General features: G+C 37.5%; 1 protein-coding gene across 1 annotated transcript in view; it reads left to right on the top strand.

The window, feature by feature from the left end:
* The window catches only part of Shoc1 (shortage in chiasmata 1), a 74,263-nt gene extending 61,357 nt beyond the window's left edge, over nucleotides 1-12,906 (top strand). The window contains exons 23-28 of the mRNA XM_048348405.1: nucleotides 1,384-1,505; nucleotides 6,120-6,213; nucleotides 8,387-8,518; nucleotides 9,030-9,179; nucleotides 9,885-10,830; nucleotides 12,763-12,906. Coding sequence (XP_048204362.1) covers nucleotides 1,384-1,505; nucleotides 6,120-6,213; nucleotides 8,387-8,518; nucleotides 9,030-9,179; nucleotides 9,885-10,830; nucleotides 12,763-12,863 — 1,545 coding nt within the window. The 3' untranslated portion in view covers nucleotides 12,864-12,906. The remainder of the gene's footprint in view (nucleotides 1-1,383; nucleotides 1,506-6,119; nucleotides 6,214-8,386; nucleotides 8,519-9,029; nucleotides 9,180-9,884; nucleotides 10,831-12,762) is intronic.
* Nucleotides 12,907-13,570: the final 664 nt, after the last annotated feature.

The following is a 13,570-nucleotide window of genomic DNA, read 5'->3' as shown; positions in this document are numbered from 1 at the left end:
TAGTATTACAGGCCTGAGGCTCTGGTGGCTAGCTTTATTGACCTACTTTTAACCACATTTGTAGAATAATTACAATGAAGGAAGCTTTAAAAAATAAATCCCACGAGCTGGAAATATGGCCTAGTGGTAAAGTACTTGCCTCCCATACATGAATCCTAGGGTTCAATTCCTCAGCACCACATATATAGAAAAAGCCAGAAGTGACCCTGTGGTTCAAGTGGCGGAGTGCTAGCCTTGAGCTAAAAGAAGCTAGGGCAGTGCTCAGGCCTTGAGTTCAAGGCCCAGGACTGGCAAAAAAAAAAAAAAGCTAAAAAGTAAATCCCACTCTGTGGTAGAGCATCCAATGCGAGGCAGTGATCCCCAGCACCACATAGAAAAACACACACACACACACACACACACACACACACACACAGAGCCACTGTCTTTCGTACAACAGGGTACTCTATTAATTAATGATTAGTAATCCATAAATTCTTCTGTTATGTCTAAGTAACTTTGTTTTTTGTTGGTGTTCTTTTCTTTTCTTTTCTTTTCTTTTTGCCAGTCCTGGGGCTTGGACTCAGGGCCTGAGCACTGTCCCTGGCTTCTTTTTGCCAAAGGCTAGCATTCTACCTCTTGAGCCACAGCATCACTTCCAGCTTTTTCTGTTTATGTGGTACTGAGGAATTGAACCCAAGGTTTCATGCATACAAGGCAAGCACTCTACCGCTAAGCCATATTCCCAGCCCTATGTAACTTTGTTTTTAAAGAGAGATTCTCATTAAAAAGCACACATAATTTGGAAATTATATAAATTTTTGGTTGAATCTCATGTGTTTGCCTGATTGGAGTAGCAATTGCAAATAATTTAATAGGGTTAAAAGTGGGGATGAGGAACTAGGTTTATGGTATGGAATGATTTGATGAGCAAAGTTAACAATGTAAAATTATAATGGAGAGTTGGAGGTATAGCTAAAGTGATAGACCATGTACCTAGCAGTTACAAGGCCTTGAATTTGAATCCCAGTATTGGTTTTCCTAAACCATCATATAGGTATTCTTAGGAAGTTCATTTACTGCTGCTTTCTCATGTCCCTTGGGTAAAACATACAGTTCAGGTTGTTCCATGGGTTTGTGTGGGCTGGTCATGGGGCTTGAACTCAGGGCCTGGGTGCTATGCCTGAGCTTCTTTTGCTCAATGTTAGCACTCTACCACTTGATCCACAGTGCCACTTCTGGCTTCTTTTGTGATTAAAGTCTCATGGACTTTTTTGCCCTGACTGGCTTCCAACCATGATCCTCAGATCTCAGCCTCCTGAGTAGCTAGGACTAAGGTGTGAGCACTAGTAATAGTTTTATAACAACACTTAACCTTTTTTCATTTTCTTTATTTTGTGATAGGACCTCCAAGAACTGAATTATGAGAGAGCATCAGACAACATCATTATGCGGTTGATGGCATTATCATTCCAGTACAGTGATTGTTGGATCATATTATATAACAAGGGAACCTTAAATTCAGGGTAGGTAAAGGTTTTTTAATCCAAAGTCATGCTCGTATTTCTTGTTATCAATTCTCTTTCTTTTTTAGGGGGGAGGATATTTTCTTAACTTATGAAATGTACAAAGGAGATTCACATGAGATTTACACATATACATTGATTTGATCAAATTCGTCTGTACTATGTTGCTTTGTCTTAACCCTTTCTCATTTTCTTAATGTATTTCATTATATCATTTACATATCACCTTTTGTGACAATCTGTGCTCCAAGCACAGTGGCTAGGTGTCCCAAGATATCGTGAGCTGCTGTTATTCCTTGTTTTAATGTCCCAAAGTAGGCTCAGTCTCAAAACAAGACCCTCTCTCAAGATGGCACTTCATCACAGTTCTTGTAGACATGAGGAATAAAAGATTGTCTTGTCTGAAGCTGGCCTGTCATGTGTGGGGAGTTTCTGCCCTATCAAATCCTGTACTGGGTTTAAGGCATTGGGAGGTACAGGCTTGTCCCTCAGGTAGGTCTGCCAGTCTGTTGCTAGCTAAGGCTGCCTAGCTGCCTCATAGAGGCTTTGATTCCCTCCCCACACTGGGGAACCAGGGCTAGACTTGAAAACCACTCCCTCTGTCAGTGTTCCATATCGCCATACTTTTCAGCAGTCCTGTCCCCCTTGTGAGTCTTGGTTGTTCTCTTCCTCTCTTTCTTCTAAACACAATCTCCCCTTTTTTACCCATTGCTTGTTGATCTAGTTTGTTTTAATAGGGATTCGCAAGAGGGTGGCATGATCATAGAAAATCAAGTAAGAACTTTGGAGATGACACAGGCTCCTGTGGATATATTGTACATATTACTCCCTTCTCTCATCTTTATTGCTTTTAAGAATTATTGACTTGTTTTATTACTTTAATTCTGGATTTATCTGCTATAATATAAATCATTCTTAAATCACTTCCTTGTAAAACCTTATAAAATATATCAAATAAATAGCTTCTAATGCTTTCTCTCATTAATGTGCTCAGCTAAGAATTAATTTTCTTAACTCCATCTTATTTTAAAAATCAAGACACCAGTTCAGTTTATCATTATATGTTTCTCCGTTCCCATACTATTAAACATGATTCATTGGTTTCTTCCACCTTCTCCTTATCTTCTCTGCCAGTTTGGCTTTTTTCCTTACCTCTGACTGATCTTTTCTCTGAAAGGTCATTTGTAACTTTGTCATGATCTTCTCCAACAACACTTTTATCTTTCACTGCTCTCAAGTGTTTAACATTATTGTCAGTGCTTTCTTTTTCAAAACTCTTCAGTTCCATGATACTTGAGTGTTTTTTACTCTTCTATATTGCTAATTGCTTCTTCTGACTTTGTTTTTCTTTTTCCCAGTCTCTAAATAAGTATTATGTTTCTTCCTTCTCTTATTCTAATCATTGTACATTTGATCTATTCCTATGGCTTTAGTCATTATCCCTCTGCGTATAATTATTACATCTAATTTTACAGCTGAAATCTCTCTGAGATTTCCAGCAGGCACCTCTACTTTTATATTAAACATGTTCACCTTGATATTCTAGTATCAAACTTTACATATTCAAATATGAAGTCATTCTTATTTTGTATGCTTTACACACTTGTAGCTCCACCTGCTTACCCCATAACTATTTTTGGCATTGCCTCTTTTCTTCACCTAGGCTAGAAAATAATTTATCGTTGGATTCAACCACTGGACTTTCTCTTCCATCTATATCCTCTCTCCATGTATACCAGCAGTATCTTAGTTCAGATTCTCAATTTATAAGGACTGTTAAAGCATATTGCCAGTCTTCTTGCTTTTCAATTTACAAGCCGTGATATTTATAAAACCACGCTCTGGTTGTTTCGCTGTTATAAAAAAGCTTTTACAAGCCAGGAGCTGATGGCTCACACCTGAAATCCTAGCTACTCAGGAGATATGAGGATCAAGGTTTGAAGTCAGCCGGGGCAGAAACGTCCTTGAGACTTATCTTCAATTAATCACCCTAAAACCAGAAGTGGAGCTGTGGTTCAAGTGATAGAGTGCTAGCCTAGAGCAAAAGAACTCAAAGACAGTGCCCCAGCCCCTGAGTTCAAGCTCTATGATGGACAAAAACAAGAGCCTTTACAGAGTTCCTTATGATCTACTGTATATATACTAATGACTCATTCTAACATTCAGGCATCAGAATATATTCCCAACCTGTATTTTCAGTTTTACTTTTCACTGCTTTCCATTTCAATCAAAAGGTTTGACCAGTGATTGGCCAACATTCTTCTCTCCCACTTCTACTTTTGCTCCTAATTTCTTTCTTCTTACATGTTTTCTGTTTCCTTAAACTAAATCATCTGGTGAAATTGTGCTTATTTTCAGCACCCATTCCCAAATACCTTTTTTTTTTTTTTGGCCAGTCCTGGGGCTTGGACTCAGGGCCTGAATACTGTCCCTGGCTTCTTTTTGCTCAAGGCTAGCACTCTGCCACTTGAGCCACAGCGCCACTTCTGGCCATTTTCTGTATATGTGGTGCTGGGGAATCGAACCCAGGGCCTCATGTATCCGAGGCAGGCACTCTTGCCACTAGGCCATATCCCCAGCCCCCCCAAATACCTTTTTTATTCAACTTTTCCACAGATATTCCTCTCTATCCTTTGAAACACTTAAGTCTCGATTTTCCCCTCATCTTTGCTATTATTTGTATTATCTTTTTGCACTATGTTTATATCATAGAGCACACTGCTTTAATATGATAGATGCTTTATAAATATTCCTTAGCTGAATGAATGCATCTTCCTTGCCAAGTTGCAAACTAGGCTTACTCATTTTTTTATTCCTGTTGTACTACCTACACAAGGTACACCACATAAATTCATAATTTAAGATTTTTGTATATTTTTAAATTTAGTTATTAGAGAAGATATCAATATCTTAGGCATTACCTGTGTGCTTTGTTTCCTTTACCTTCTTGTTTGACTCCATGTTTTTACTATGTACCATACTCTGTACATAATTATTATCATGTAGGGATAAGTGTACATTGGAATCTTTTAAGAGTAAACATTTCGGTTCCTACTCATTTTTTTCTGTTAATAGTAACATCCAGCAAATCATTTAGGATAGTTTTCCTTTCTGTTAGAAGTAAAAGCAAAAATAATTGAAGTCTAATTTTTCACTTGGAAGATGCATAAGGACCATAAGATATTTTAAGGTTGGCACTGCTTATAGAGCATTTTAAAGCTTTATCAAGAACTTAGAAGTATTTTAAATAAATAACTGATTTGGGAATTTTCTAATGTTGTTTTTACAGTACTATCTACCTATAATCCTGGTGGAATAATTAAAATATACGGGAGAATAAGAAGAGTTTTAAACTTAGTTTTACCCAGATTTTTTATTGAAAAAATAATGTGATATTCTGAAATAGCTTTGTTATACTAAGGATACAAAGGGTCAAAATTCACTCATGGTAATGCTCTAAAACACTTATTTTCAGATTCTGTTCTATGTTCTTAGATGATTGTTATATTTATGAAGTGTATTAATGAACTGATCGGATGGGGAAATTTAAAATACAGAAGAAACTGAATTTTCTCAGTAGGTTAGGCCATTCATCACTGAGAAAGGATGTCAGTAGTCCATGAGAGCACCACTTGGTTTGATGGTCTGCTAGGAAGACTCATCACATCCTTGTGTTTATGGATATGATTTATTACAGTATAAGGTTATAATTCAGAATTAACAAGAGAATCTTATGGTGCAAACCGAGGAAAGAGGAAGCTTCTCTCCTACATCACAAAATAGTACTTAAGTTTCTCAGCAGCAAACGGATTATACTTACAAACTTCTGTCCAGCATGTAAGGTTATTAGAAACAAAGGGCCCAAGGTTATTAAAGAATGTTATGTAGGCACCGTGTACTTAGCACTGGTCAAAGTTTCAACCTCTAAGAAGGAAAACAAATATTTAACAAGATCCATATTGTTTTTTCAAGCACAGTGAGCCACTTTTACCAACTTATTGCTCTTATGGGAAACTTTCTTGATAAAGAATTCAACCCAAAAGAAAGAATAGCCAAAAAGTTAAGAGATCCATTATCCTGATTTGTTGTTTGTGGTCCTAGATCCAAGAATGTTTTCCCTTGAACTTCTCAGTAACACGCCAGTAATGCATAGGGTACAGTCAAACATTCTCATCTGACCTGCTTAATAGCCCTAGAAAGAGAAAGAGTACTTCTTCAAAATGGTTCTTACGGGAAGACACAAGGAATACTCTAGGTATACTGGCTCTAGTTGTATGTTTATATCTGAAGTTACTACTGTTACTAGGAAGATGAAGTATTCTAGTTGGCTAGGTTTTGATCATAGTCATCTCTAGGGCTAATAAAGGGGTGGGCTAAATTTTCCCCCTTACCCTTCATCCCCCAATACATCCTCAATATCCTGTAGTTAAGAGCACTTTTAAAGAATGGAAGTAAGTATGTTTTTTCAAAAGAGTGCAGTGTGGACAAAAAAGCATCAGTCTGCCCATACTTATATCATCTTAGCCATTATGAAATGTGGAAAACAAAGTGAATTCCTAATAAATACAACCATATTGCAAATGAGTATAAGCGTAGTAATAAAATTTTTCCTAGGTATCATCTTACAGAAAAGACACTTCATCACCTAGCATTGATTTATGCAGCTTTGGTTTCCTCTGGCCTTAAATCTGAAGAACTGGATGTAAAGGTATTATTTTCCTATATGTTTGTTTATAAACATTTTTCACAGACCAGAATTAACTAGGTGTTGGTAGCTCCTGCCTGTAATCCTATCTACTCTGGAGACTGAGATCTGAGGATTATGGTTTGATGCCAGCCTGGGCAGGAAAGTCTGTGAGACTCTTATCTCCAAAAAAGGCTAGAAGTGAGCAGGACCCTGGTGGCTCACACCTAGCTACTCAGAAGGCTGAGATCTGAGGACCACACTCAAAGCCAGCCTGGGCAGAAAAGTCTGTGAGACTCTTATCTCCAGTAAAGCCAGAAGTGGCACTCTGAGGCTCAAGTGGTAGGGTGCTAACCTTGAACAAAATAAGCTCAAGGACAGTGTGCAAGCCATGAGTTCAAGCCCCAGGACTGGCACTGAAAAAAAAAAAGACACACACATACACACACATCAACTCATGTGCCCAGTGAAAAAAGGCACCAAATAGGCAAAGTGAAAACTGCTTGAAATAGGAAAATTGAGAGGAAGGTTGGGTTGGGAGGGATGAATGAGAATGATGAAAAGCTGATATCAATCAAGATTTATTCTACTTATAAACTGATTTGTTGAATGTTGACACCTTTGTGTTAACATTTTTTTAAATGCCATATGAAGGAACAAATATCCCTTCATGAAAATGTTCCTTATGAAGATACACTCAGTGTTCAATTGTCACTAGAAGTATTGTGAGTAGAGCAATATACACTAATCTACTCATTCTTTTACTTAACAATTTTTTTCAGTGTTCTATTCTGAAATTTACAATTTGTACAAGTTTAGGACCCAGCATTCATCTGTTATCGCTTTACATTCTTCCCTCAAAGAACTTGTCATTGGCTGCCACTGGTGGCTCACACCTGTAATCCTAGCTACTCAGAAAGCTGAGATCTGAGGATTGCAGTTCAAAGCCAACCTAGGCAAGAAAGTCCGTGAGACTTTTTTTTTTTGCCAGTACTGGGCCTTGAACTCAGGGCCTGAGCACTGTCCCTGGCTTCTTTTTGCTCAAGGCTAGCACTCTGCCACTTCTGGCCATTTTCTGTATATGTGGTGCTGGGGAATCGAACCCAGGGCTTCATGTATACGAGGCAAGCACTCTACTACTGGGCCATATTCCAAGCCCCTTTGAGACTCTTATCTCCAATAAACTATTCAGAAAAAGCTGGAAGTAGAGCTGTGGCTCAAGTGAGAGAGCACTAGCCTTGAGCATCAAGAAGCCCAGCAGCAGTACCTAGGCCCTGAGTTTAAGCACTGCATCAGTACAAAAGAATAACTCAGCCATCAGCTAGAGGCATGGCTTAAGCTGTAGGAGCACCTGCCTAGCATGCTTGAAACTCAGTACAAAAAAAAGAAAACTCAGCCAATCCCACAGCCAGCCTTACTGAGTAGAATTCTTAAATATTTTACCAATGCTTCTGAAGATCTGTACTGATATTCTAGCACTCAGATAGAAATCTCCACATGAATAGCCTCAAAATATCTCATTCCTCATCCTACTCAGCTTATTTTGTAGCATCACTATTCTAGTACAGTCAGTAATGAATAGTGAAGTCCTTTTACTAAGAAAACCTGTTGTTATTATAAAAGCAACATAGAGGGGGCTGCAGTTAGTGAAGTCCTCTTTTTAATTCTGCAATGTCTTTCCTACTTCCCACCATTTTTCTCAACTTAGGCCTCTGGTGCCTCTGCTTTGAGTTTTAAAGCACCTTCCTAACAAATCAACCTTTCTGTACTCTTTCTGTACTCTGCATATAACTCTAGATACTCAGGAGGTTGTGACCTGAGTATCATGGTTCAAAGCCAGCCTGGGCAGGAAAGATTGTGAGACTCCACTTGTTCACTCAAAAGCTGGGAGTAGAATGTGGTTCAAGTGGTAGAGTGCCAACCTTCAACAACAACAACAAAAAAAACCTCAGGAACAGTCTCCAGGCCCTGTTTTCAAGGCCTTAGACAAGAACAACAATAAGCCAACTTCACTATTTCTAACTTACTATCATCTTGCTGATTTTGTTGTATTAGTTACTAAGAACTACTTATGAAAATCTAGCAGTATTTTTTAAATAATTGTTTTAAATTTTTCTCTTAATTTCAAAATTTTTGAATGCTAATTTTGCTTTCTGATATTTCCTATAGTCTAACATATAAAAATATATTTTTTTAGCTTGTAATTACTCCAGGAGGAGAAAAGACTGCATCAATAATTCGTCAAATTGCTGACCACAATTTAATGAACTCAAAAAGAGATCCTTGTGAATGGCTGGATAAATCATGGCTTGAAGTTTTGCCATCTAAGGTTTGGGTTTTTTTTTAATGTATAAATTAGGTATTTAAAAAGCAAATAAGAATACATATATATTAATTTCTCTTTCTTTCCTCTGTTGGTACTGGGGTCCAAACTCAAACCTTATAGGCAGGTACTCCACAACCTGAGCAATGCCCCAACCTTCTTCTTTTAGTTACTTTTCAGGAAGGATATCACATTTTTGTCTGGAGCTGGTGTTGGACTTCGGTCCTTAGACTTGTGCCTCTCATGTGGTTGGGATTCCAGGTGTTCACCACCATGCCCAGTTGCTTGAGTGTGTTGGTGACTGTGTGCATGGGCTAACCTTGAACATAATCCTCCTGATCTGATCGCTGCCTCTCGAATAGCTAGACTGTGAGACACTGGCCGGCTAATTTCCTTCTTGGTAGTGTATTTTTCCAGGTGCCCCTAATTAAGTGGTAGGTTCAATGACAAACATTTTAGCGTAAATGGGTCTTTTTTGAAAGACTGCTGGCTGATTATTCCTCAAAATGTTTTCTAGGAAGAAATGTACTTACTTGATTTCCCATGCATTAACCCGTTGGTGGCTCAGCTCATGTTAAATAAAGTGCCTTCACTGCAGTGGCTGTTATCAGCAGCCCCAGGTCAACTCCAGGAACTTCTACCCAACGTTCCAGAAAAAGTGGTAAAGGTTAGTTAAGATCCATGTTCTTAACATTCTTTCCCATTTCCAATTTAAGTATGTTTTTCTATAGGAGTTTCAAAAATTAAGATAAACAACTTTATTTTGGACTTCGTAGCCAAGAAATCATTTTGAAACAATATTGTGTCCATAAATGGTTCTGTGCCCTGTTCACGTTTGCACTGCATTGCCTCTTCTGAAGTCCCGAAGTCCTTTCTTAGAGCGATAAAAAGAATATTAGCCTTACTGGCAATTTTTAAACTCCTCTCAAGGAAATTTTGTTATATTTGCTGTAAACCTAAAACTACTCAAAAAAGTAAAGTTTGTCACAATTTCCATGATTTGCTAAGGTGTGGCTCAAGTTGGGGCAGTATGCCTGGCTAGCAAGTGGGAGGCTCTGCTTTCAAACATCAAAAAAAAAAAATCAAAATAAATTAATGTAATAACATAGAAACAAAAAAAAGAAAAAAACTAAATTCTACTAGAAATGGTTAGGAAATAGATGCAAACAATAGTGTTTTTCCTTTAACAGAACCTGATTATTTTATGGTCCTAATTCACAGTTCAATATAATATCTATGGATGGACTTTGCCTTCTTTCCATATAGATAAGCATCATTATCTGAGTGACATGCTTTCTGTATAATAAACATTATTACCCACTAGGTTGATGTTTGTATTATATGATATCAATTATCTTCTTTTTATTTGTAGCATTTTTGTAGCATCACCTCTTTATTCAAGATTAATTCTTCTTCCATAACAAAATCACCTCAAAGTTTATCACCTCGGGAAGAGAGGATTGGGACTAGTACCTTTATTTCTCAGCGTTCAGCTTCTGGCTCTTCACACTCTGCCATTAAAGAGCATAATAATGACTATTGCTCATACTCAGAAGCAGAAGAGACAGTGAAGGAAGACACAAATGCCCCTTCAGATTACAACTCTTGTTTCATGGAACTAAGAAAAACCCCAGGTATTTTACCATCTCTGACATCTTACGCTCCAACCCGGAATTTGAAAGGCTCCAGTTGTAGCCCCAGTGTTGTACAAAGCAATACTTTTCTAATTAATACAACATCAAAGAGAGCAGTTTGTAACTCCTTTCCAAATCAGAATGATCCTGGATCAGATATCTTTTCTTTGGGCCTAACACATCGTGAAACCAAAATCGTACCAATTGATACTCAGAGGAGAACTACCCCTAATTTTATAAATTATCAGAAAAAGGGTCCACCAGAAGCAAAAGAAGTAGCTGCCTCTATGTTTTCAATAGAGGACTCTCAATCTCTTCTTCATGGGAACTTTAAGAAAAATGTATGTAAGAAACAAAATCACTCATTCAACTTGACATATGGAGCAGACACTACCTATGACAAATGGTACTCTGAAAAAGATAATTTATTTACTAATCAGCAGAAGTCTCTCTCGGATGAATTGGAAAGTTTCACATGTGGAAGTTCAAATGTTGGGACCAAAAAGATTTTGTGGAGGCAATTACCATCTATTCCCAGTGTGGATGTATTCAGTGCTTCTGATTCTAATGCAGCCCAGAAAGAATTCAACAGCCTTACTATGTACCAAAGACCTGGAAAATGTTCAGGACAGAAAAGGCACCTTGAATCTTCATCTAATTCAGGATACCAAGAACCATTAGCAGGTAACAATAATAGTTTAGGTAACTATTTCAACTTAAAACAGAACCAAAGCCAGACACCAGTGGCTCGCCCCTGTAATCCTACCTATTCAGGAGGCTGAGATCTGATTATCACAGTTTGAAACCATCTTGGGCAGGAAAGTCCATGAGACTTCTATCTCCAATTAACCACCAGAAAACCTGAAGTGAAGTTGTGGCTCAAAGTGGTAGAGCTCTAACCTTGAGTGAAAAGTTCAGGGACAGCCCAGGTCCTGAGTTCAAGCCCCACAACTGACAAAAAAGAAGGAAACATAGAACTGTCTCCAAATTATAACAAAATTTTAATATAACACTTAAAATTCTCCAGAAACTTCTGGGTCAAAGAGAAAAATCAGAACTTTTGGACCTAAAAAAGTAAATACAAAGAAAATATGTCAAAGTGCTTCAGCTTTAAATGAACTAAGTGTTCGATGTTAAAAAGTTAACATAGTTCAATGTTAAAAATAACTAAAAGAAGTTAAAAATAAAATATATGGATCACTAAGATAAAACAACAATACATGGATAACTATATGGATATCCATAAATAATATATACAATAGAATACATGATTAATGAATGGGAATTACTAAGTACAAAAAAAGTAATTTATGGGAAAGCTGTCAGATATAGAAAAAAATTAATATTTTTAGAAATTTTAGACTTGGCTAAGTGATCTGATATGCAGAAAAGAACTGAGTTCTCTCATGCTGGTAGATTGAAATCAGCCAGAGAAACTGGTAGTCACTACAAATTAGGTTTTTCCCTATTTGGCAATCCTACTTTGTGAAATGCTTGTTAAACATTTACCAAACTCCAGGTACCTAACCCAGCTCTCTCGCAGCCTCACAGAAAGGGACAAGAGTCCCTTTCTTATTAACAGCCCCCACACTCAGGACTGGGCCTTGCTCAGACAGTAGAGTACCTACCTGCACAGCAAGTGTGAGGCACTGAGTTTAAACCCTACTACTACCAAAAATATAAATGAGTAAATAAATTCCCTGTGATTACTTGTGCGTGTAAACATGTTTTTTAGTTTGAGGTAAAGATTGCTTTTCCTCACATGAATTTACACATTGATTTCTAAGCACATAGCTCCTCTAATAAATTTTATTCCCAATGAATATGATCTCCCTAACACTAGAGCCTATATGTTCATGAGAAGACAGTCATAGTAAAAAGAATAGGAACAGGAAACTAAGAAAAGAAAAATAAAACCAATTAATAGAATTGCATACATTCTCAGGACATTTAAGAAAGTACAGACAAAATATGTATTTGCTTGAGGGTGAGTCATGGTGAGCTTCTTATATTAAGTTTAGCAGGATCAGGTGGAAACCTTCAAGAACTAGGAAACCCTGATCGCTTCCCAAACATTGGTGGCTCATACCTGTAATCCTAGCTACTCAGGAGGCTGAGATCTGAGGATCATGGTCCAACCAAACCCAGCCTGGACAGAAAAGTCCATGAGATTCTATCTCCAATTAACCACCAGAAAACCAGAAGTGGCACTGGTGGCTCTAAGTGGTGGTGTGCTAGCCTTGAGCAAAAGAGCTCAGGGACAGTGCCCAGGCCCTTAGTTCAAGCCCCACAACCAATCTCCCCCCCCCCCCCAAAAAAAAAGGAACCAGGGAACACTTTAGAGATGATATAGTGTAATTTCACTGGAAAAGAAATTGAAGTCCAGGGAGATTTTTACTAGTTACACAAAGTGTGTGCATACTCACTTTTAGTACTGTACCAGTGGGTAGCGGTGCATTTATATACAAAATATTATTTTTTAATTTTTTATCCTAGTTTGGAAATGTTAACAATATAAATTGGTAACAGAGATAGAATCTACTCATATTTTGGAAAAAATGACTACACTTTACTATTCTATGCAGTCAGATGGTTTTCTTTTTTCTCTTTGACCAGGCTCAATGTTCTCACAGTCACCACAACTGAAAACACGACGCCTAATGTATGAAAAAGTTCCTGGAAGAAGTGATGGACAAACCCGGCTGAGGTTTTTTTGAGAGAGGGAATGAACAGATTACACTGCATAATCTAGTAGCAAAATTATTTAGATTTGCCTATATATTTTATTTTTATTTTTTTTTGGCCAGTCCTAGGCCGTGAACTCAGGGCCTGAGCACTGTCTCTGGCTTCTTTTCTGCTCAAGGCTAGCACTCTGCCACTTGAGCCACAGCGCCACTTCTGGCCATTTTCTGTATATGTGGTGCTGAGGAATCGAACCCAGGACCTCATGTATAGGAGGCAAATGCTCTTGCCACTAGGCCATATTCCCAGCCCTGTCTATATATTTTAAAATGCCATTATTCTTAATGGTTCTTAGTGTTTCTTTACTGATTTTTCATATTATATATTATTTTTATGGCTTGCATTTTGTAAGTAAAATTTTCTGGTTGCCAATTCACATAATAATTATAATATCCAAAATATATTCCAGAATTGCCTAAATATCACAAGCTTTCTAGTGAATCCACATCATAGCCTATCTCTCTCCCATGATTACACTTCCATAGTCAGCCATCTAAGACCAAAAACTAGGACAAAATTAGGCTTGGAAAACTTCCCTTTTAAGTTTTGTCTTCCCTGGATGAAATTTAGAAACAAATAACTAAGAGGAAATGTTTGCAACCCAAATTATATTATTATTATTATTATTATTATTATTATTATTATTATTATTATTATTGCCAGTCTTGGGGCTTGGACTCAG

The sequence above is a fragment of the Perognathus longimembris genome, chromosome 1 (assembly GCF_023159225.1).
Source record: "Perognathus longimembris pacificus isolate PPM17 chromosome 1, ASM2315922v1, whole genome shotgun sequence".
NCBI lineage: Eukaryota > Metazoa > Chordata > Mammalia > Rodentia > Heteromyidae > Perognathus > Perognathus longimembris.
The sequence above is the reverse complement of the archived record's forward strand: the minus strand, read 5'-3'. Positions and strand labels throughout refer to the sequence as shown.